General features: G+C 42.3%; 1 protein-coding gene, 1 long non-coding RNA gene and 1 pseudogene across 2 annotated transcripts in view; 2 read left to right on the forward strand and 1 right to left on the reverse strand.

The window, feature by feature from the left end:
* Nucleotides 1-4,250: 4,250 nt before the first annotated feature.
* LOC101422690 (zinc finger protein 134) lies at nucleotides 4,251-17,426 on the reverse strand (the record flags this gene model as incomplete). The annotated part of the gene is given in 3 exon segments (XM_058279195.2): nucleotides 4,251-14,881; nucleotides 14,883-15,340; nucleotides 17,285-17,426. Coding segments are annotated over 3 exon segments (1,299 nt in total), but the record flags the coding sequence as incomplete, so codon positions are not given.
* LOC101446335 (proline-rich protein 11 pseudogene) lies at nucleotides 4,595-13,032 on the forward strand (annotated as a pseudogene).
* Nucleotides 17,427-17,729: 303 nt separating the features above from the next.
* The window catches only part of LOC139436895 (uncharacterized), a 126,786-nt gene continuing 121,842 nt past the window's right edge, over nucleotides 17,730-22,673 (forward strand). The window contains exon 1 of the long non-coding RNA XR_011646419.1: nucleotides 17,730-17,930. This is a non-coding gene — a long non-coding RNA (uncharacterized lncRNA). The remainder of the gene's footprint in view (nucleotides 17,931-22,673) is intronic.

Genomic DNA, 22,673 nt, shown 5'->3' on the forward strand with positions numbered 1-22,673 from the left:
CCATGTTTCTTCTTCAGGGCCTGTAGGACAGATTTAGTTCTTGGGCATTTACATCCCTCACCTGCCAGACCCTCACCTTGTCTATCTATGTCACCATAGGACTGAGGCTGCTTGTATCCCACATTCCTCTGTTGGTCCCACTGTTAGATGCTGCTGTGGCTGTGTGGAAAAGTGTGAGGTCCAGGTAGCCTAAGAGGGATGGCTGCTCTGATGACTTCAACTGCTGCAGATGCAGCAGTTGTCAATACCTTTTTGCTTAGTGTCACAGGTCAGAGACAAACATCCTGGTGGAAAGTGTGCCCATGGTACTCCTGAAGTTCTGGAAGAATTCCTAAGACCCAAACAGGAAGACACCTAGATGAAAATAATTGAACTGAAAACCAAGGATGAAGTAAAAGAGGGTATTTGTCATACACAGGAAAAATTAAACACCATTGTCTCAGGAGCACTCAGGTTACTGCTTCCACTCCTTGTCTGGGAGAGTGGGTTGCATGTAGGCTGCCTGCTTGGTGAAAATTGCAACGAGGAGGTCTTACTTGTCCTGCATCCCTCTTGCTCTTGGTGTTTTCCTCAAACTGCATCCCAGAGCCACCTGAATATCTGGGCTTCCTCTTCACATTTTGTCCCTTAGCCTCCAATTCTAGGTTCTCCCAGTTGCTGCTGCTTGTTCCTGATGTTTATAGAACCTAACCACAGAGTCCCAGGTCCTCATGTCCTAATCATACAGCAAACCCTCCCCAATTGGTCCCCAATTGGGCTCTGTTTCTCAATGATCCATTTGAGTAAATACACACTTCTCTGCTGTCAATTGCTATCACCTTATTTGTGGCTGTTGTGGTCAAGACAGCACTAAGGCCTGCTTATGGCCACCATGGAAATCTCAGGCAGCAAATGTTGGGCAGTGCTTCAGAAAGGCCATCATGAGAGGTAAGTGTGGTGGGATGTCTTCCCTCTCCCTGCAGTGATTTAAAGGAGCCCTTGTACTGGCTCACAGACTCGAGCTCATCCCTGTACTCTGGGTTGCTTGGACTCTGCAGCCCTGGGGGAGGCAATGTGGCCCTGAGGAACACTCATTTATCAAGTTTCTACACTTCTAATTGGCACCGCAACTGTGGACAAGCCATGACATCTGAATCCTAAGTATTTCTCTGTACAGGGAGCAGAGATCAGTTTGAACAGGGAGATGGAGCCAGGAGCTCAAAGGGGCCATGGAATGAGTGATTCAGAGGCAAGGTTAGGAAGGCAGTTCTGGGGGACCTTTAAGGTACTGAGTCACTGGGAGGGAGGCTGAGGGGTGTGACATAAATATCCCATTGTGATGGACAGGAAGCCTCACCTGGCCAGGAAGGCAAAATGCAAGGATAAAAACCTGGTTTGCTGCACTTCATTCTGTAGAGTCTGGGCCCACTGAAGAGATTCTTTTGTGTAGGGTGGCACTGTGTGGGAGCGCGGCGACAGCAAGGGTCGGCTCGTCTCCAGGCGCCGGTGCGAGTCGGACCCGGGTGGCGGGAACGGGCGTTAAGGCCCTCCGCTTGGGGTTCGGGCGTACTGCCCGCCCCTCTGCCCAGCTGCACCTGCTTCCCCCTCGGTGGCCTAACCCCGCCTCTCCCCCGAGGGCCACCGCTGCGCCATGACAGCCCCGCCTCACTGCCGCCGAGAACCCTGGCTACCCCATCGTCTGCCTGCAATCAGTGATGCACCCCTGCATGAACCTATCAGCTGTCTGCCGCCCCCCGGCCACGCCCCCTGCCCCTCCCCCATCTTCGCCCTATATTAACCGCTGTACTTCCTGAATAAATCAGACTTGCGCACAGATCCTGGTCTCCTCGGTAGTCTTCTTCCTACCACGCGTCCTCCACACCTTGCCGGCCCTGGAGCGCCTTCTCGGAAGGCCCCTCCGTGTGTTGCAGCCCTCCGCCCAAGCCCACACCGCCCCTGCAGCGGCCCTCCGGGCGAGCCCACACTGCGACACTTTTGCTCTTTCTAGAGGGCCCTTCCTTCACATTCTTTAATGTTGACCCTGGTAAGCAGTTTACTATTATAGCAGACCCCTTTCCTGAGTCTCAGGCATAATCCCACGTATTTGGCTTAACATATACTCACCTTGTGCCCCCATTACCCCTCAGTCTCATCCCAGGGGTGAGACTGTTCTGTTTGGCCCTCCCCTAACTCACCTGCTGCTCCATCCTCATGTGCAGGTGCTCCTATAATCATAAATGCATGGCCTAGGTAGCTTGGGTGGGGTTAGCTGCTTCAAAGACTTAAATCACTCTTGTGACCAAGGATGCTTCAATACCTCAATGTTAATGTCATGTGTCAGGGACAATGCAGGAATGTATTCCAGTAGTCACTCCCAAGCTTCTGGAATAAACTACCCAAAATACAAATTCAAGAGCAGGGTACAAATACCAAAGACTTTGAACTGAAAGCCTGGAATGAAATATATGAAAGCCATTGCCTTGGAGAAGGAAAATGGATCCCAAGGAATGAAAAATCCCCCAATTTGAGAGTATTCCTCCCTTTTGATGGAAAATTCTGGGCCTTTGTCCAAGAGAGGGACTCCATGATCATAGGAAATTATCCAAAGTTTCCAGTAATGTATTCTCCAAATAACGTGCCCAAATTAGTTATGCCTGTGATATAGAAAAGGCCCCAGCTCTCCTAGAGTGAATGTAGCCTTCTTAGTTGTGTTGGTACTACACATCCCAGGCTTTCCCATAAATCCCTAGCAGGACCTCCCTAACAAGAGGATGTACACTCCCTCCTAGCCCATCTTTTTTTGAAAAAAAAAAGTTTAAAATTATTTTATATTTATCTCTCCCCTTCTCTCCCGCCCCAGTTGTCTGTTCTGTGTCCATTTGCTGCGTGTTCTTTTGTCTGCTTCTGTTTCAGTGGCACAGGAATCTGTCTCTTTTTGTTGCGTCATCTTGCTGAGTCAGCTCTCCGTGTGCATGGTGGCATTCCTGGGCAGGCTGCAATCTTTCACGCTGGGCAGCTCTCCTTATGGGGCGCACTCCTTGCACGTGGGGCTTCCTACGCAAGGGCCACCCCTTTGTTGGCACGGCACTCCTTGTGTGCATCAGCACTGCACATGGGCCAGCTGCACATGGGTCGAGGAGGCCCAGGGTTTGAACTGCAGACCTCCCATGTGGTAAGATGGACGCCCTATCCATTGGGCCAAGTCCGCTTCCCCCTCCTAGCCCATCTGAACCACATTTCCTCACTGTAGATCTTATCCATCTACACCAGCTATTTTGTTTTTGTTTTCTGCTGGATCATATTCTTCAAAATCTCTATCTGATAATTTCACATCAAATGAAAGGCCAATTTCCCAATCTAGATTGTTGGTACTTTCAAGTAATCTCATGGATATAATTCTGATTTGTCATTACAAGCAGAAACGAAATTGAATATAAATAATTTACTTCCAGATCTAATCTACAGACAGGTTTGCATTTTTTAGTTTATTTTGTTGTTTCTGGGGGAAAACAATCAACCTGGAAGAATCAGAAAACATAGACATTGAAACCATTTATGTATAAGGTTCATTGCATATAAAGCTATTAAATGTATTGTTCAGTAATTTTATTTTTTCTTTTCCTTTTTATCTTTTGGTCTTTGTTTAGTGATTTAAAAATGTAATAAACATCTAAAGAATAGGAAAAATGAACTAAAAAATTAGATGAATATGCCTGACAAGTAAGGAAAGGGAATATAACAAGTTGGGAGCACATAGATATAGATGCTGTTTTTTTTTTTTTAAGATTTTATTTCTCCCCCCTCTCCGCCCCACCCCGGTTGTCTGTTCTCTTTGTCTATTTGCTGCGTCTTCTTTGTCCCCTTTTGTTGTTGTCAGCAGCATGGGAATTTGTTTCTTTTTGTTGCGTCATCTTGTTGTGTCAGCTCTCCGTGTGTGCGGTGCCATTCCTGGGCAGGCTGCACTTTCTTTCGCGCTGAGCGGCTCTCCTTATTGGGCACACTCCTTGCGTGTGGGGCTCCCCTACGTGGGGGACACCCCTGTGTGGCACGGCAATCCTTGCGCGCCATCAGCACTGCGCGTGGGCCAGCTCCACAGGGGTCAAGGAGGCCTGGGGTTTGAACCGTGGACCTCCCATGTGGTAGACAGATGCCCTAACCACTGGGCCAAGTCTGCTTCCCTAGATGTTTTATTACTTAAAATGTAGTGGTTGAATAGGGGAGAGGAAATCGTAGTGAGGCCATGATTAAGATTGGTCCCTCGATAACAAGGATATTTTTTAAACCAAATCAGTTTTATTGATACATATTAATAAAGAGTAAATCCAACAAAGTGTACCATCAATGGTATTTGGTATAATCACAGTTGTACACTCATCACTGCAATCATTTTTAGAGCATTTTATTATTCCAATAATAATAATAAACAAAAAAAAACCCTCTTCTCAATCTCTCTATGCTTTCCCTGCCATACATAGCTGCTATTCTGTTTCCATTTCTCTAGTATATTTGTATTTATATTTTCATGACAAGGACTTAATTTTGAATCTTTCTTTGTGGCAGGTGAGAGGCCACTTGCCCAGACTCCATTTAATCCCCAGGCTCTTAGGGAAAAATCATGCCCAAATTCAAACAATGAAGAAGAAAGCCAAAAGCCAAAGCCAAAACATTATTCAAGAAAAAAAGTAACCTCTCACAGTCCACGTTAATTACACCTCCTCCACCACCCTCAGCAGAAAGAGTGGTTATTCCTGCAGTAACCACTAGTTCAACCTGGAGCTTCAAATTTCCCAAAATCAAAGATGTAGTGAAGCGTTGGACAATACAGCATGGTCTATATATAGCTGGTACCAGAACTCCACAGCCCAAAGTTTAGAAGTACTGAAACACCATCATTCCATCCTTTATCTGTCACCAAGAAATTCAGTTTAAAATAACAATTTTGCATTTTGGAAAGTGAATTCAACAAGCTCCAGGAAGGACCAAACACCTTCTCAGAAAATTCTTGCCCAAGTTATTGTCAAATGTGTCAACTGAGTGGTAAATTTACAAATGTGTTTGTGTTCTAACCACCCCTGAAGAATCCCAAGCTTCACTTCACTTCCTACATTGCTACAGCCTGCTAACCATCTTCCCCTCTCTTCCCCTCCACCACCACCACCACCACCACCAGCACCACTTTCTCTACCTCCTCCAGCACCTTTGCCACTCAGAAAAGTGGATTGCACTGAAGTATTTCAGGCTGAACCTTTTAAAAAAGACATACCCATGCAGATAACAGTTAAAGATCTACTGACCATGAAACTAAAGACAGAGGTTTTGATGAAAAGAGGAAGCCTGTACCATCATTGAAGGCACTGAATCCTCTAAACATCTCTGATTTGCAACGTATTACCCCGAAACCTAACTCTAAAGTGTTATCAACTCAAGTCACAAATGTCTTAATTATCCCTGGTAAAAGCCAGTTAGATGTGCAAAGAAAGGAGCCCAGGTGGAACCCTTCTTGCCAATTAAAAAAATATGGAAAGAGGAACTGGAGAGACCCCAGTGATGACCCAAGCCTTCAAGAGAAAGTTTCAGGGAAACAGATATGGCTCAACCAATTGGGCTCCTGTCTACCATTTAAGAGGTCCAGGGTTTGATGCCCAGGGACTCTTGGTGAGAGCAAGCTGGCCCACATGGCATGCCGGCCCATGCAGGAATGCGGTCCTGTGCAGGACAGCCGCCCTGCATGGGAAAGCTGCCCCATGCAGCAATGCCATGGAAAGCTGGTGCAGCAAGACGACACAAAGACACAGAGGAGAGAAAATAAGAAGACAAAGCAGAACAGAGAGATGAGGTGGCACAAGAGAGTAATCGCCCATGCCCCCCTCCAGGAGGTCCCAGGATCGGTTCTCGGAGCTGCCTAATGAGAACACAAGCAGATACAGAAGAATACACAGCAAATGGACAGAGAGCAGACAATGGGGGGGGGGGGGGTGTTGGTTGTGTGTGTGAGAAATAAATATTTAAAAAAAGAGAAAAATGGATGTTTCAGCTGGCTCACCCAAGAAACCCAACCCAAACTCTGCCACCTTCTACTAGCAGCTTTGATGAACAAAACCTATATCACCTCTGCCTAATGCCATGTGATAATTCATAAAATATACAGATAAAAACACCCTAAGTTCATTTTTAAAGTAGTTTGGTATGTATAATTATACTAATACACAATTCCATTTTAAGAGAGGTGTATGGAGTACAGAACCAAATGGAAAAATGTAATCTCCAAAGATATACTAGAATTACTCATTATAAGCTGGATGACTAGATAACTAGTTTGAACTAGGTAGGTGAAGCTTTGACAATAAGAAAACAGCCTGGTTCCTGTTATCTTGGATACTGCCCCATCTAATGTTCTTCCTTTGTAATGGCTCTTCATGGGTAACTGAAAGGAAAAGGATTTAACCTGTAAGGCTCATCCATTCATTAAGCCCTAAACACTTGATCAAGACCCTCCAGACTTTCTTTTCGTTACAACTAAGAGATACCATCTCCTATCCAAACACAAATATCTTCCCAAAGGATGTGAAGCAAAAGGCCCAATGTGCCCTGGCACCTTAGGAAGCTCTTTATATCGGGCTCATTGAAATTTGGAATATTCTTTATTTTCATATCTGCTATCCACATTCATGTAACTAAATACAAATTTCATGAAGAGTTCAACATGAACCTTATATTTTCCACTATAACCCAGTAAGGATCCCCTGTGGTCCAGAGCAGGTTCTCTGTGAGGTGTTTCCCTGTCCTAGCCACCCTGTGGATTCAATAACAGTAATGCAATCTCCCTAGATTTTGTTCTTTCCTGCCAGTTCAGTGCTGCCAGTTTAGCAAACAATATACATGATGCCCAATTGGACTGAGGTTCAGATGGATGGTGAATGGTGTTTTAGTATAAGTACGACCCAATTATTGCAAGGGACATATTTGTACTACAAGGTTATTCAACGTTTACCTGAAATTTGTATCTAACTGGGCATCATCTATTTTATCTGGCAATCCTATCAGCCAGGCCTCTACAAACTTGCCAAGCATTTCTGGGAGCCGCCAGTTTGCCAGTCATGTCTGCTCAGCAGTGGACACTACTGTGGCTTTAGCCAGGATCTCTATCATATATATGCTAAGTATTGTGGAGGAAAGGGAACTCATGTGTGTGTGACTGAAGATGCAGGGTTAGCGTTGATGTTAGTAACCTCCTCTACAGTCCCAAGAATAAGGATAGCAGCTTTTCATGGACAGGAAACAAGGGGTTTCAGATCTTCATTGAATAAGCCTAACAAGTTAACTGCATAGATGATATCCTTGAACTATCCCCAGGTTAGCTTAGATTACAAAACTATTTTAGCAATTTTCCAGAAATGCTTATATTTCCACAGATAACTATTGCTTTCAGATGTTGAATAAAGTATTGCTGAAAAGTCACTAGGCTCTAGAGCAGACCCGGGAACAATGTTTAGCACCTAAGAGGCAAGCCTGTTTACGAGACCCACATTTATGTTTACAACACACTTAATGAAAGAAAATTCAACAACTACTAAAGTTGAGACATCTCCTTTTAGAAAAGTTCTTTTAAAAAACTGTTAGCTACATTTATATTACGTGAATAAAGGGAATGATTATTGAGACTGAAGCTTTTGATTATTTGGAAGAGTAAAATATTTTATGGACTATTTATAATATTCCTAAAATACTATGCACAGTATGAGTTTACTTTCAATGATTTGATCCTTCTCACTGGATAAAGGTTCATAGAAAAAATGCTATAGAAATCTTAAAAACATTTGCAAAACTGTCACTCTACCAATATTTTCTACCTTGCTTCTTGTACTAATGTTTTTTTTTTAGATTTACTTTTAAATTTATTTCCCCTTCCCCCCCATTTGCCTGCTCTCTGTGTCCATTCACTGTGTGTTCTTCAGCATCCACTTGCATTATCCGGCACTGGGAAACTGCGTCTTTTTTGTTGCATCATCTTGCTGCATCAGCTCTCCATGTGCGGCGCCACTCCTGGGTGGGCTGCACTTTTTTCAAATGGGTTACTCTCCTTGTGGGGCACACTCCTTGCACGTGGGGCACCCCTACATGGGGACTCCCGTGTGGCATGACACTCCTCACATGTGGCAGCACTGCGCGTGGGCCAGCTCACCACATGGGTCAGGAGGCTCTGGGGATCAAACCCTGGACCCTCTTTATGGTAGACAGATGCTCTATCAGTTGAGCCATGTTTGCTTCCCCTTGTACTAATTTTTATGACAAATTTTATATTATACCCATTTGAGAATTCTGTAAATGCTATGGCTTCATTAAGCAAATGTTTGTTATGCTTCTAATGTCTATTTTGTGACTGATAGATAACCAGAGAAAATAAACAAGATGCACCTAGTTATGTTTTAAAATAAAGTTTAATAAAAAAAAATGTAGTGGTGAATAAACTGGTTTCATTTTATTATTTCCTTATATAATAGCATTCTCTCATGGGTCCCGAGGTACTTTCCACATCTCCCCAGGAGATCTTGAACCCAGAGAACGGGGCTGTGTCTATTCCTCAACCACAACGCTGCTCTAAAAAAGTCTATCTCCCTTATGGGTGGGCCTAACCTGCTCCTGGCTAGTCTTGGCTCTCAGTCCAATTACTCTTAAAATAATCTGTGTGATTCCATTTCAGAGGTAGTTCTTTGAGTGGTATTTGGGTTTATACAGTCCTATGAGTTACTCTGGCAAACAAGGGATTTTATCCTCAAGCATTTCCCACATTCTTTGCTTTTCACAGGTGTTCTCCTTGTCATATGTATGAGATTATTCTGGGTGCTAAGGAAAGGTTGTGATTACATCATTTTATTCCAATATACAGCAAACTGGAAGAATGACTTCCATATCCTTTACAGTGAAGTTTCCTTTCTTATAAAGGTTGTGATTAAACTGAATTTAGATCATGTTGAACTGATAGTATATAAAATAACAGTAAGTTTTAGGGTAAAAAAATGTTCTAAGTTCAAATGAAATATCTACATAAATATTTTCATGTAGAGGTGCATTGTTTCAAAACATTCTCTTTGTTTCTGGTACCTTATTAATAACTGGTAATAAAATGCCTAGCCCTGGTGCAACTCACACTACCGCATGCCCAAAATCTATGCCTCAGATTGTGTATGTTTTTTATTTCTTGTATCTTAAAAAGCTCTTTACTCCCCTGCCTACTCAAAAACAAAAACAGAAAAACCCAACAACCCAAAAAACAGCTCAGATCTCCAAAAGACAATGTGATAGAATCATCACTTATGAACCTCAGTATTTTCACATAAAATTAAAATCCTCTAAAATTCATGATGGGTGGTTTTCAAGCCTAATCACCATGCTAAAACAAACCCCAAGTGCAACGTTTGCTAATATTACCTTGCTTTGAGAAAGAAACTGTGATCAGGAAGTAAGGGGAGGTAGTCATTATGATTAAAACAAGTACATTAAAATTTTTCAAATATAATTTTATGCCACAAAGAAATAGGTAAAATGGGAAACAATCAGGAAGTAGGGAACCAAATCAGTGAAAGGATTATAGATTCAGAAGGGGCAGGGTAAGCAAAAAGCTACAGAATTCACTTAAGGAAGACTGTATAGGAGTTACATATAATGTGCAGAGTCTAGGTCCCCAGGCTTCAGGGTTTCCGTTACATTTATAGAACTGTCATTAATTTCCATCTGTATTAGTTTTCTAATTCTGCTGTAACAAATTACCATAAACTCATGGCTCAAAAACAACCCACAAATTTGTTATCTTACAATTCCATAGGTCAGAAGTCCAGTAGAGGTCTCAATGGACTAAAACCAAGGTGTGGGCAGGCTGTGGTCCTTTCTGGAGCCTCTGGGAACAATGAGATTTCTGCTTATCTGGGATGTTGGCAGAACACAGGTGCATGTGGCTTTAGGACTGTGATCTCTGTTTCCCTGCTGGCTGTCAGTTGGGCACTGCCCTCAGCTCCTTAGAAGACACTCTCCAGTCTTAGCACATAGCCTCTATATCTCCCAGCCAGCAATAGGGTATCAAATCCTTTTCACAATGCCATATATCTGGCTTTTCTTGTCGTCACATCTTTCTTCCTATAGCTAAGAAAGGTTCTCCACTTTTAAGGACTCATGTAATTAAACTGGGTCCACCTAGGTAATCATCTCACCACAAGGTCTGTAACCATAATCAAATCTGTAAAGTCCCTTTTACCCTGTAAAGTAAAACACACACACACACACACACACAGGTTCTGGAAATTAGGGCATAGACATTTTGGGGAGAAATTATTCTACCAGTTTGCTATCTGACCCCCAAAGAGTCACATCAGTCTGACATGCAAACTCCATGCTTCACCCCATCCTAGAGCCCCCAAAGGTCTCATCCCATTATAGTATCAATTTAAAATTCAAGTCTCATCATTAGCTCAAAAATTTCATATCTCATCATGTAAATTATCTAAATTAGGAATGGGTGAAGCTCTGGGTATAATCCATGCTGGGGCACATTCCTCTCCATCTATGAAACCAGAAAACAAGTAACCTGCTCCTAAAATACAATGGTGGGAGAGACCAAAGATAATAGTTATATGTTCTGTTTCAAAAGGAGGAAAAAAAGGAAGAAAAAAAGGAACCACCAGTCCCATGAAATTTTAAATCCAGCTTGGCACACTCCATTACAGATCAAGGCCTAGGGATAACCACCTGTGATGTACTCTCTGACCACAGGGCTCACAGCTCTGCTCTCTGGGCTGAAATCTGCTCTGAGTTGTCCTTTTTTTTTCATGAAAAGTAGCTAGTGTTTGAAGCTCAGAAGTTTTTCTCAGCCAGTTTTCTATGTGCAAAATGTTGGAGGTCCATCACCCTTTAAATTCATTCTGTCTCGTTAGGTCAAAGTTGGCAGTATTTCTGCCATTACAAAAGTTTCAAAACTTTGTGAGTTTCCCCCGTATGCCATAGGGATTGGGATTCACTCTATTAGACTAGAGGCTTGTCCACAGACTTTCCCTATCACCTATTTATGAGGTGACTGAGAAACAATGCCTTTAAGTTTCCCAGATATTCTCTGGTTTGACTGCGGGGACCTGAAAGTCACACCATTAATCTCTTCAAAGAGCTTTTTTTGTGACTGAATGTGATGACATTAGCAAAATGTTTTACAGCCACATTCTTGGCTTTCATGACACTGAATCTTTTTTTCCACATTTAATCCTGCCCTAAGTTATTAGCCAATGCAATTTTATAAGAGAAAAAAAAGCAAGAAATCAAACAGCTTAAAATAGTATTAGCAAAGGCAGAGGAGGGTAAATATTTGTACATTATCTTGACTTTGAACTATGGACATATTATATATTTAAAACATAAAATTAAATTGAAACTTAAAAAGCTAGAAGCAGACACAGAGTACAGGAACATACCCTGTGTACACCACTGAAGTCAAGTTGGCATAAGAGCCAATTATATCGTTATCAATTCAATCTCTTAATTTTAATTTCTGCAATCAAGATAGGCTGAAAATTAGCCAATCTTCAAGTCCTTGCTCCTTTCTGTTTATTAGTTCTTCCTTAAATTTATCTCTTTCCATTCTCATTTGACTATAATTGGTAAGAAGAACCCAGAGCTCACTTTCAATACTGTTTGAAAATTTCCTCAGCTAAATAGCAATATAAGGACTTGTATCTTGTCATTTGTAGCAGATTGACTGACTGATTGATTTTTAGACGACCAGGAAGTAATTTATTGGAGGGCACAGGTCAGGTGAGGGCAATGCTGGCAAAGCCCTCACAAGTATAGGGCCCTCCACTTGTCCAAGGGGTCATGACTGGGAATGTATTTCACCCCTGCAGCTCTATTTTTAATTTAAAAATTAAAAAATTTATTTTTATATAGCCACCCCCTTGCAGCTTGCTTGTTGTTTGCTCTCTGTATCCATTCGCTGCACACTCTTCTGTTTTCACTTGTCCCCCTTTTTTTGTTGTGTCACCTTGCCGAGTTGGCTCTCCACTGTGCTTGCGGGCTGGAGGCTCTCTGTGGCATGCAGGCGAGCCTGCCTTCACAAAGAGGCTCCAGGACACAAACCCAGGGCCTCCCATATTGTATATGGGAGCCCAAATGACTGAGTCACAGCCGCTTCCCTGCAGCTTTATTTTTAATAGTCAAAACTGGAAATACAGAAGTGGATAAATTTTGGTATATCTGTATTAACAGAATACTATGATAACAATAAAGAGAATAAGCTATTCATGTGCACAACATGTTGGGTTAAAGACAACAGACAAAATAAACACTCTGTGATTTCACATACATGAAACTCTAGAAAAGGCTAATTTATCTTTAGTAAAAGTCAATCAGTGATTACCTAAGGGATGGGGGTTGAGAAGGGCAGAAAAGAGAGGATTATAAGAGGGCCACAGGTAATTTGATATAAGATTACAGTTGGCATTCATTACCATATCTAAGGTGATAGTTTCATAAGTGAATACACAAATCAATAACACTTAGCAAATGGCGCACTTTAAGTATGTACAGTTTATTGCATGTTGTCCTCAATAAAACTTGAACAAAATGATTCTACATAAAACACTTGTATTGGAAAACCATTTAGCAACTCTACCACTCCACTCCTAATGCCTTGGGAAAGCTACCTCTTCCTCTGTGGCAGGAAAAAAGGCCATTTCCCATAAGTCACCAGAAACTCTGGATACTATCAAAGTTACATTCCTGGTTTATATGATTTCTTCTTGCTAAGTCCCAGAGTTCCTGCCAGTGCAGCAAAGACATTAGGTAGACATTCCAGGAAGGGTATAAGAATCAGGAAACCTTTATATTCTTGGCTCTGCCAGCAATCTTGGCCAGGAAGAGATCCTGAGAATTTCTGTACACCCTCACCCTGTACAGCCATTGTGACCAGAGTATTTGTGGATATGCTTTGGGAGTGGGCAAACCCCCTCTACTCACACTCACTGTTTCTGTGCCAATTTTGGTTGCTTCCAGGAAAACGTGGAGACTGACAATTAACCAACTGCATATCAGATTCTGGCCATGAGGGCACACAGCACTTTGGCAGAACCTGAGGAAAAGCTTCCCTTCGGGAGTGCTGTGGAAATGGGACATCCTCTGGAAATAAAACACCCAAATCATGCTGCTCTCCAACAAACTGGAGGTATCCACAACTGCCTCCTCCTCAAGGTGATATCTGGGCCCTCAAATGACTTTGGAATCCAGACAAGATTAGGTCTGCAAAGTCTTGCATTCTTGCCTAAGAAGTTTGTTTTTTAAAAGATTTATTTCTCCCCATCCCCACCCCTGGTGTTTATGCTTGCTGTCTTACTCTCTGTGTCTGTTTGTTGTATACTCATCTTCTTTTCAGGAGGTACCAGGAATCAAACCCAGGACTGGGAGGAAGGCACCCAATTGCTCGAGCCACCTCTGCTCCCTGCTGGCATCTCATTCTGTCAGAAATAGAAACTAACATCAAAACTGGAAAAATAACTCTTCCCTGGCAACCTGTTGTCCCATATGAGGCACACAAAGCTGGAAAGAACATAACTGTATTCTCAAACCAAAGAACCCCCCAAGATTAAAAGTGACTTGAACAACAAATAAGTCTATTATCACACAAACCAGAGCAATGTGAGGCAAGCAGTTTCCAGACAGAGTGACTTGGGGACTGGAAATATCCATCACAAAGCATCACTTGAGACCAAGAATGTCCACGAAGAAAAAAAACCCCTGCAAGCCATGACCAGAACACAGTTCAGGTGCTCTTGGCCAAAGATGGGTCATATCCACAATTATATCAATCAGAAGGGAGGAAATGAGTACTCCAATTAAACTCTGTTTTCTTAAGATTCCCTCCAGGGATTGATGAGAGAATACAAAGTTCTGCCTTACCTGAGGATGTTGAGATAATGTCATGATAGCTGATAAAGTTGACATGGTTTCAGGCACAGGTATTGCTGGTGACAACTCTGGCAAGAAACCTGAGCAGGCTAGAAAGTGCAGCTTATTTCCTGAAAGCACATCATACCTGGCACTCATTAGTGTGGATGTTCAGATATGAGGTTCAATATCTGACCAATGACTCCCTCTTGAAGGATAACCACAGAGCTTTGGATATGCTCTGCTGTGTTGAACAAGAAGATAATATAGCACATTCCCAGCACTCCTAAAGTCTTCTTCCAGCATGAATTTTCTGGTGCCTTACAAGGTGGGAGTTTAAGCTGAAGGCTTTCCCACATTCACTGCACTCATATGGCCTTTCCCCAGTGTGCACTTTTTTATGCCGAACAAGATGAGAGCTTCTGATAAAGTCTTTCCCACATTCGCAGCACACATAAGGCCTTTCACCAGTGTGAACCCTCTGGTGTGCCATAAGATCAGAGCTTTGGCTAAAGAACTTCCCACATTCAATGCACTCATAATGCCTTGCCTCAGAGTGAATCCTCTGATGTTTAATTAGATTGTATTTGTGGCTAAATGACTTCTCACATTCGCTGCAACTGTAAGGACTTTCTCCAGTGTGGATACTCTCATGCTGAACAAGTGTAGATTTGTGTCTGAAGACTTTCCCACATTCAGTGCACTTATAAGGCCTTGCTCCAGTGTGAACTCTCTGGTGTACAATAAGGTTGGAGTGATGGCTAAAATATTTCCCACATTCGCCACACTTATAAGGCATTTCTCCAGTGTGGATTCTCTTGTGTTGGAGAAGGTTGTCTTTGCGGCTGAAGGCTTTCCCACATTCACCACACTCATAAGGCCTTTCTCCAGTGTGGATTCTCTGGTGCTGAACAAGTGTGTCTTTGCGACTGAAAGTTTTGCCACATTCACTGCATTTGTAATGCATTTGTCCCAAGTGAAAGGCCCTTTTCACTCTTGGTGTTCCTGGGTGTTTTCCTTTTGTGGTCGGTGGCCTCTGGATAGAGGCTACTTGAGCTAGCCAGGAAGTTCTAATTCCTCTTCACATGTAACAAGTTTTTCTGATGTGAAAGTTCTTCACAAGCCCTATAATTCTTCACAAATGAGCTTCTGCCTTCCTCCCTTAAGAGTTTCTCTACATTGTGCTGCTTCTGGTGGTGGTGAAGGTTTGCCCTGAACCAGAATTGTCTTTCACATGCCCCACACATATAAGGTTTCAGTTCATGGCATGCACCCTGGTGTTCAGTGAGATGCAAAATATCTTCAAAGATGGGGCTACATATGTCACAAGGGTGGAATATCTCAATAGATGAGTTTTCCTTAGAAGTACTAACCTGTGATATGCTTTCTACAGAAGTGCTCTGCTCAGAAAATGCCTCTTCTTCCTCCTCTCCATGCCAACAACCTGAAAGCAAAGAAATGCTGAAGTAGTGCCGGGTAACTGTGGTGGGAGGGGGCAACCCTATGAGAAAAGTGTTTGGCAAACCCAGGATTGAGCCCATGGAGCTGGGGTCAGGATGAGGAGATGCTGTAGAGTACTGGGTTCTTAAGGTCACAGAATAGAGGTTTCTTGAGGGTCAAAGACACAAGGATAGGGTGTAGCATGGAGAGGAGAGACTGTCTTCAACTTATTTTTCTTCAAATCATCTTTTGGCAAGAACTTGGCTGCTGGTGACAGGTAAGTGTTATGCAGAAGTATATGTCCAGGCTGAGGAAAAGCAAATATGCATACCTCATGTCACCTTGGTATATGCAAATACTAGTAAACACTGCAGAAAGAGCAGCAGAGAAAATGGTGTGAGGGGTGTAGCATAGTTCTGGATCAGAAATCAAAATAGAAATGACGAATGAAAAATGTATGGAATGGAGAGGAAAGATAGAAATGATGTATGGCCACTGGCCTTGGCACCAATACATTGGTAGGCACAGGACAGGTTCACAGTACTACTTGGAAGCAGCCTTGAAGTCATGCCCTCCCATTCTAGTAACCAGGGCTCTCCCCACTGTTTCAGTTCTGTAACCACAGAGAACCTTAGATATAAGTCCTAGGGAGAAGAGAGGGCATGTAAGTGCGAATCACTGGCCCAGCACAACCCACAAGTAAAGAGATCACAATCCCCATGAGAGATCTGTAAATATTACAAAAAGAGCTTCAGAAAAATGTCTTACAAGACTCTCTGGGAGTGGAGGTGGCTCAAGTGATTAGGTACCTCCCTCTTAAATGAGATTCCCTGGGTTGGGTTACCAGTGCCTCCTAAAAAAAAAAAAGGATGATGAGCAGGTAGTGAGTGCAAACAACAAGGGTGGGGGGGAGGGAGACATAAATAAATTAAAAAAAAAAAAACTAAAAAAAAAAAAAGAATTGCTCACTGGATTCAAGCAGTGAGCATGACTGTAATTCATAGCATGGGCAGGCCTGAAAAAATGTCAGCTAGAATAAGATGTCTGAATTTGGAGCAGAGGTGCCTTGAATGTGGGCAGGGAGACGCCAGGCAGGGTGGGATCCACCAGGCTGACTAAAAAACTCCTGAACATCTGGAAGAACGGAAACGGGGAGGTTCGCATGGAGAGCACATTTCAGGAAGATCAGGAGTTGAATTTTGGACATGGTGATTCTGAGATGACTCAGAATGGAGACATCACATGGGCAGTTAGAGATGTATGCCTGGAGTTCTGAAGAGGAGGTACAGCTGGAGATGTCCAGGGGATGAGTGATAGTTCAGGAAAAAGTAAAATAAACGAAAAATTTGGATGGCCCTTCAATACTTATTTTCACACACAAGGGATATAACAGGTTATCCTTTTGGTTCCATCTTTAAAATCTACACAGAATTTAATGACTACTTCCACCTCCCTGCAAGCACTGCTCTGGTCCAGTCACCGCCATAACATGCCTAGAGTCTGGAATCTGTTGAAGCAGCCTCCTCATGTATCTTCTTGCCTCCATCCTCATCACCCCCAATTCACAGCTGTTTGTGCTCTCCTGAGTAAACTTTGAAATATTTTAAAAATCCTCACTCCGATGATACCCTTCCACTGTTCAAAACCCTCCATGCCTCCCTTCCACCGCCCTTGGAATAAAGATACAACTCTTCATACGCTCCGCTCCTCACAAATACAAGGACTCCAGGCTTCCCAAATGGTCCAAGCTGACCCGCCAAGTGTTTGTTCATCCTAGCCCTTCTGCCTGTAACCCTCTCCCAAATCTCATTACTCTAGCGGTCAGAAATGGGGTCCCAACCGTGCAGCTCACTGTTCTAAACTAGGGACCTAGGCTGCACGGACGCGAGCTCCTCATTTGGGGCTTTAGGATTCGGAATAGATGGGGATCGGGGGACGCAGAACTTACCCGCGTCGGGTCCGCCTGTGGACCGCAGGTAGCCGTGAGAGGCGGGCGACAAGGTCGAGGATCCGGGCACCACCGTTCCCAAGTCGGCCCCGGCAGGGTCACCGCAGGCGCGGACGCTGTCACAACGAGCGTCGGACCAGCCTCAGTGCAGTAGAGAGAGCGCCTCGTCCAGGGCCCTGGGTCTAAACTAGCTTTCCGGAGCCTCTAGTCCATTGTATCCAACGAAGAGCTGATAAAATGGCTGCCTCAAGAAAGAGGCCGGAAGTCCCGCCCAGACGTCTTTCACACTCATTGAAACGTCCTTTCACCGGGTTTTGATTAGTATAGTGATTCCGCCGCGAAGCGAAGAGATTTCTGGGGAATGTAGTTCCCAGGGTTCCATCCGCCTTGGCTGCGCGCGCACCGGGTCTTCTGGCTAAAACCTTGTAGCACCGCGCGGGGGTCTGGGAAATGGTACCGGAAGACTCAGAGGTCCGAACCGTGCTTCGCTTCTCTTAAAGGGCGTGCACATGGGTTCCGTACAGTGGAGCGTGTCCTTATCAAAGAAATGTTTACGGACATGTTCTTCCTGATTTTTCACTAAAGCTACAAAACGAAATGGGCACGCCAACCCAAACGTCACTCGGCGTCCACTCCTAGCTGAGAGGTAACACTTATTTCCTTGAGGGTTTTTTTGGGTGGTGGTGGGGGGGATAGTAAATCTTTATTTCTACCTCACACGTAACGCAAAAGTTTGAGGTATGCCATAGACAAAAACACACGCGTTAAAGGTATAAAGCATATTGAAGATATCTTGGTGAGTTAGTAGAAGGCAAGGTTAAACAGGATGCAGAAAGTCTAAGTATAAAAGAAGGAAGTGATAAATTAGTCTCGTCAACACGAATAGTACCTTCTTATCAAAAGACACCATTAAACAAGTGAAACAGCTAGCCACAGACAGGGAGAAAATGTTCACATACTCATTGACTTATAAGCCTGTATCTAGAATGAGCTGCCCCAACCTGATAAGAAAAATATCAAACCACCCAAATTCTTTAAATGGGTAAAAGACAAGAGATAATTCTGAATGAAAGATACTAACATGACCTTTTATATAAGACACATTGCAATGTCCTCAGTATTATCAGTTGTCAGGGAAGTGGATATTAAAACCACATAGACTGGGAGGGGGAGGGAGGGGCATATGGGAATCCCTTATAATTTTTATGTAACATTTAAGTAATCTAAAGCTCCTTTAAAAATAAAAAACATTATTAAAAACCCCAGCATCACCACAGAGAGTTACCACCACTCCCGTTTAAGTAGTTCACAACTCTGAAGATGTGGAACAACCAATACACTCACACATAGTTCTTGGATCCAATTACGTTGAGAAAGTTTGGGTAGTTTTTATGAAATGAGGTATATAACTCCTTTTGATACCAGGAATTCCTCACCTAACAATTTCTCACTTTTTCCAAGAGAAAGGAAAATATGTGTCTATAAAACTGCTTGTGGAATGAATGTTCAAAGCAGCTTTAGTTGCAATAGCCAAGACTGGAAACAACCCAAATGTCCATTATCTGGAGAATTGTAAATTAGCTCTGGTATATTGTGCCAAGAAATAGTACTCAGCAATGAAAATGAAATGAGTCCTGGATTATCAAAGAAATGAACAAGGACATGGTTACATCTGTCTCCATGGTGCAATTGGTTAGTGCCTTTGGCTGTTAACTGAAAGGTTGGTGGTTCAAGCCCACCTAGGAATGGATACATCATTTTTCAATGCTTTGTGTTTGCCATCCATTCCACCCTGCACATCTTCTCTTAAAAAGATGGAGAGACATCTACCCTTCTGCTTGAAGTTTTTAAAATATATGTAGCCTGAAGCTTTGGAGTCAGGTTTGTGAGAGCTTTGAGGGGAAAGACAAGGTTGTCTGAGGCAATAACAGGGCTTTAGAGGTAGGAGTATTGTTGGGGCACCGTGAAGCAGAAGGATCAGCTGGAACTCTGTCTCTGGTTTCCTCAGAAAAATGTTCTCTTACATGTATGATCAGTGATTGTGTTCCATAAAATAATCCACACTACTTTTTCTAGACATTATTTTACTCTATAACCTGAAATGTACATGATACCTTTTAAGACTCTGAGACCTCTCTGAAATGGAGAGCAACTATTTAAATGCATTCCTATCTGGACAGTGTATGACTAGGGCATATGAGCAAAGGGGGCATCTGAACTAAGAGATTAAAGTTTGGGATTCTATGAAGTCATCAACTTGCTGTGAAGTGATTATTTTACCAGTATTGTAGATATGGTGGCTGCATGGAGAGTTGAGATTATCCCTGGAAAATTCTTGTGAAATGCAAATTTCTATAGTTATTAGTAAGATAATGTAGTAATTTGAGGATGAAGTGGCAGCAATAGCTCTGGGAAAGAGGATTTGTGACAGGAGTAAAAAGTTCCCAGTAATGTTTGAGCAGTAGACACTGATGTCCAAGAAATGAGAGAATGAAGCCAAGTACCAAGGCTGTTTCCCCCTTTCCCTGAACACTCAACCGTAAGACAGGCAACCATCCTGCCTCTCAGAATGACATTCTCAAACAGGACTCAGATCGTCCTCCCTGATACCCCACCTTAGTAAGCCCCAAGCTCAGCAGTACTTTTCCATGCCCAAGAATATATAAATCACCCCTTTGCTGAACAGGATGGCCTGAAGTCTCACTTCAGACCCCCACCATGCTGGCAATCTAATAAACTTGTCTGCCTAAACTCTGGTCTGTCTCTGAGCCTCATTGAACCAGGATCTAATATTTTGGTGTTGAAATCCAGGAGGCCTCATCGAGGGAGATCAATTCCAAACATTCATTTGCAACCTCCTTGTATCCCTGGGTCTAAGGTGAGTTTCTTGTATATAGTATATAGATGGATCATATTTCCTTATCCATTCTGCCAATCCCTATCTTTTGACTGAAGAGTTTAATCTATTAACATTCAATGTTATTACTGGCAACTAGTAATTACATTAGCCATTTTTTTAGGTTTATATATGTGTTAGCGAAAAGGATGCTGATGCAAAATACCAGAAATCTGTTAGCTTTTATAAAGGGTATTTATTTGGGGTAGAAGCCCACAGTTACCAGGCCATAAAGTGTAAATTACTTCTTCCTTCACCAAAGTCTGTTGCCATGTGCTAGAGCAAGATGGCTGCCAACATCTGCAAGGGTTCAGGTTTCCTGGGTTCCTCTCTTCCTGGCACTCTCTTCTCCAGGCTCAGCTAGTCTGCTCTCTCCACAAGGCCAAAACTATCAGACAAATGGCTTGTCTGTCTTCTCAGGGACTCTGTTATGTCCAATTGTGCCTTCTCTCCTTCCTCACATATCTGCTTATCTGTGTGTTTACTTCCCAGGCTCCAGGATAAAAACTCTAAATTCCCTTTTCTGTGGTGCAGTTTCTCAGCAAGTCCTCACCCACCAAGAGGGTGGGAACTCAAAGTCCTATTGGTGTAGCCCAATCAAAGCCTCAATTATTATTTAATCAAGGAAAAGTGAAACCTCTGAATCCAATATAATCTAATATGCCCAGAGGAAATGATCAGTTTACAAATATAATCCAATACCTATTTTTGGAATTCATAAACAATATCAAACTGCTATAGTACATGCCATATTTTGTTTTTATTTCTCTTTTTATCATTTTAATTATTCTCACTAATAAGCTTTCTTTCTACACTCTCTAGCTCTCTCTTGTTTATTTCCTTTCAACCTGCAGAAATTCCTTTAGCATTTTTTGAAGGTCATGTTTCTTGTTGAAATACTCTCTTAATTTCTGTTTATCTGTGAATATTTCAAACTCTCCCTTATTTTTGAATGCTAGCTTTGCTGGATATAGAATTCTTGGCTGAAAGATTTTTTTTTCAGCACCTTAATTATGTCATACCACTGCTTTCTTGCCTCCATGGTTTCAGATGAGAATCAGTGCTTAATCTTATCAAGATTCCCTTGTATATGATGGATCTCTTTTCTCTTGCTGCCTTCAGTATTCTCCTATTGTCTTGAGCATTTGACCATTTGATAAATATATGTTTCAAGGTAAGCCTGTTAGAATTTATACTGTTTGGAGTGGACATATACATCCATGTCCCTCGAAAGAGTTGGGACATTTTAGCCATTATTTCCTCTAACACTCCTTCTGCCCCCCTTCCCTTCTCTTTTCCCTCTGGGATGCCTATAATGCATATGTTTATATTTTGTGTTGTTATTTAATTCCTGAGGCCCTGATGTATTTTTCTCCCTTTTTATCTATCTGTTCTACTCTCTGTATGCTTTCAGATGTATTATCTTTTACATCACTAATTCTTTCCTTTGCCTGTTCAAATCTGCTGTTATGTGCTTCCAGCATAGTTTTTCTTTCTTGCATTCTGCCATCCATCACCATTAGATCTGTTAGCTTTTTATATGTTTACAATTTCTTCAGTATGTTCCCCCAGTGTCTTCTTAATATCTTTTCCTTCACTTCATTAAGGTGATTCATGATATTTGTTTGGACAAACATCCTAGATTAGTTGTCCCACAGTTTGCATCTCCTCCTGTTTTTTAGTTTGTTCATTAGATTGGGCCGTGTCTTCCTGTTTCTTGTAATCATTTGCTGGTTTCTAGGCATCTGAATTATCTGGATGGGCTAATTCAGATGGTTAGCTTCTCTTTGTACTCTATGGTTTTGTTTTGTTTCATTTTTTATACTTGGTTCCACTTATTCTATATTCTTAGAGTTGTCTGTGTTCCCTTGAAAGAATATTAAGACCATAGAAAAGAGAGAAGAGAAAAAGAATAATAGAAATAAAAAAAAAAAATAGAAAAGGAACTCTAAAAGAGCCAGGGAAAAATAAGTAGTAAGTGTGAAACATGATTAAAAAATACAAAGGAATAAGAATAAAAAAGGTGGAATAAAAAACAAATAGGAAAAGATGGAATAAAGTAAAAGACTGGAAAGATTAAAAGAAAAAAAAATGAAGACCAAAAAAAGAAGGTAGAATGAAAGAAAAGCAATGGAAGAGGGGAAAATGAAAAAAAGAAGAGAAATAAATAAACTAAGCCATACCTACCAGAATAGCTATTATTAAAAAGACAGAGAACTACAAGTGTTAGAGAGGGTGTGGAGAGATAGGAACACTTATTCACTGTTGGTGGGAATGCAGAATGGTACAGCCACTGTGGAGGACTGTTTGGCAGTGTCTAAAGAAGTTGAATATAGACTTGCCACATGACCCTGCAATACCACTACTGGGTATATATCTAAAAGAACTGAGAGCAGTGACATGAAAAGACATCCACACACTGATGTTCATAGTAACATTATTCACGACTGCCAGAAGTTGGAAACAACCCAGGTGTTCATCAACAGATGAATG

The sequence above is a fragment of the Dasypus novemcinctus genome, chromosome 18 (assembly GCF_030445035.2).
Source record: "Dasypus novemcinctus isolate mDasNov1 chromosome 18, mDasNov1.1.hap2, whole genome shotgun sequence".
Classification (NCBI taxonomy): domain Eukaryota; kingdom Metazoa; phylum Chordata; class Mammalia; order Cingulata; family Dasypodidae; genus Dasypus; species Dasypus novemcinctus.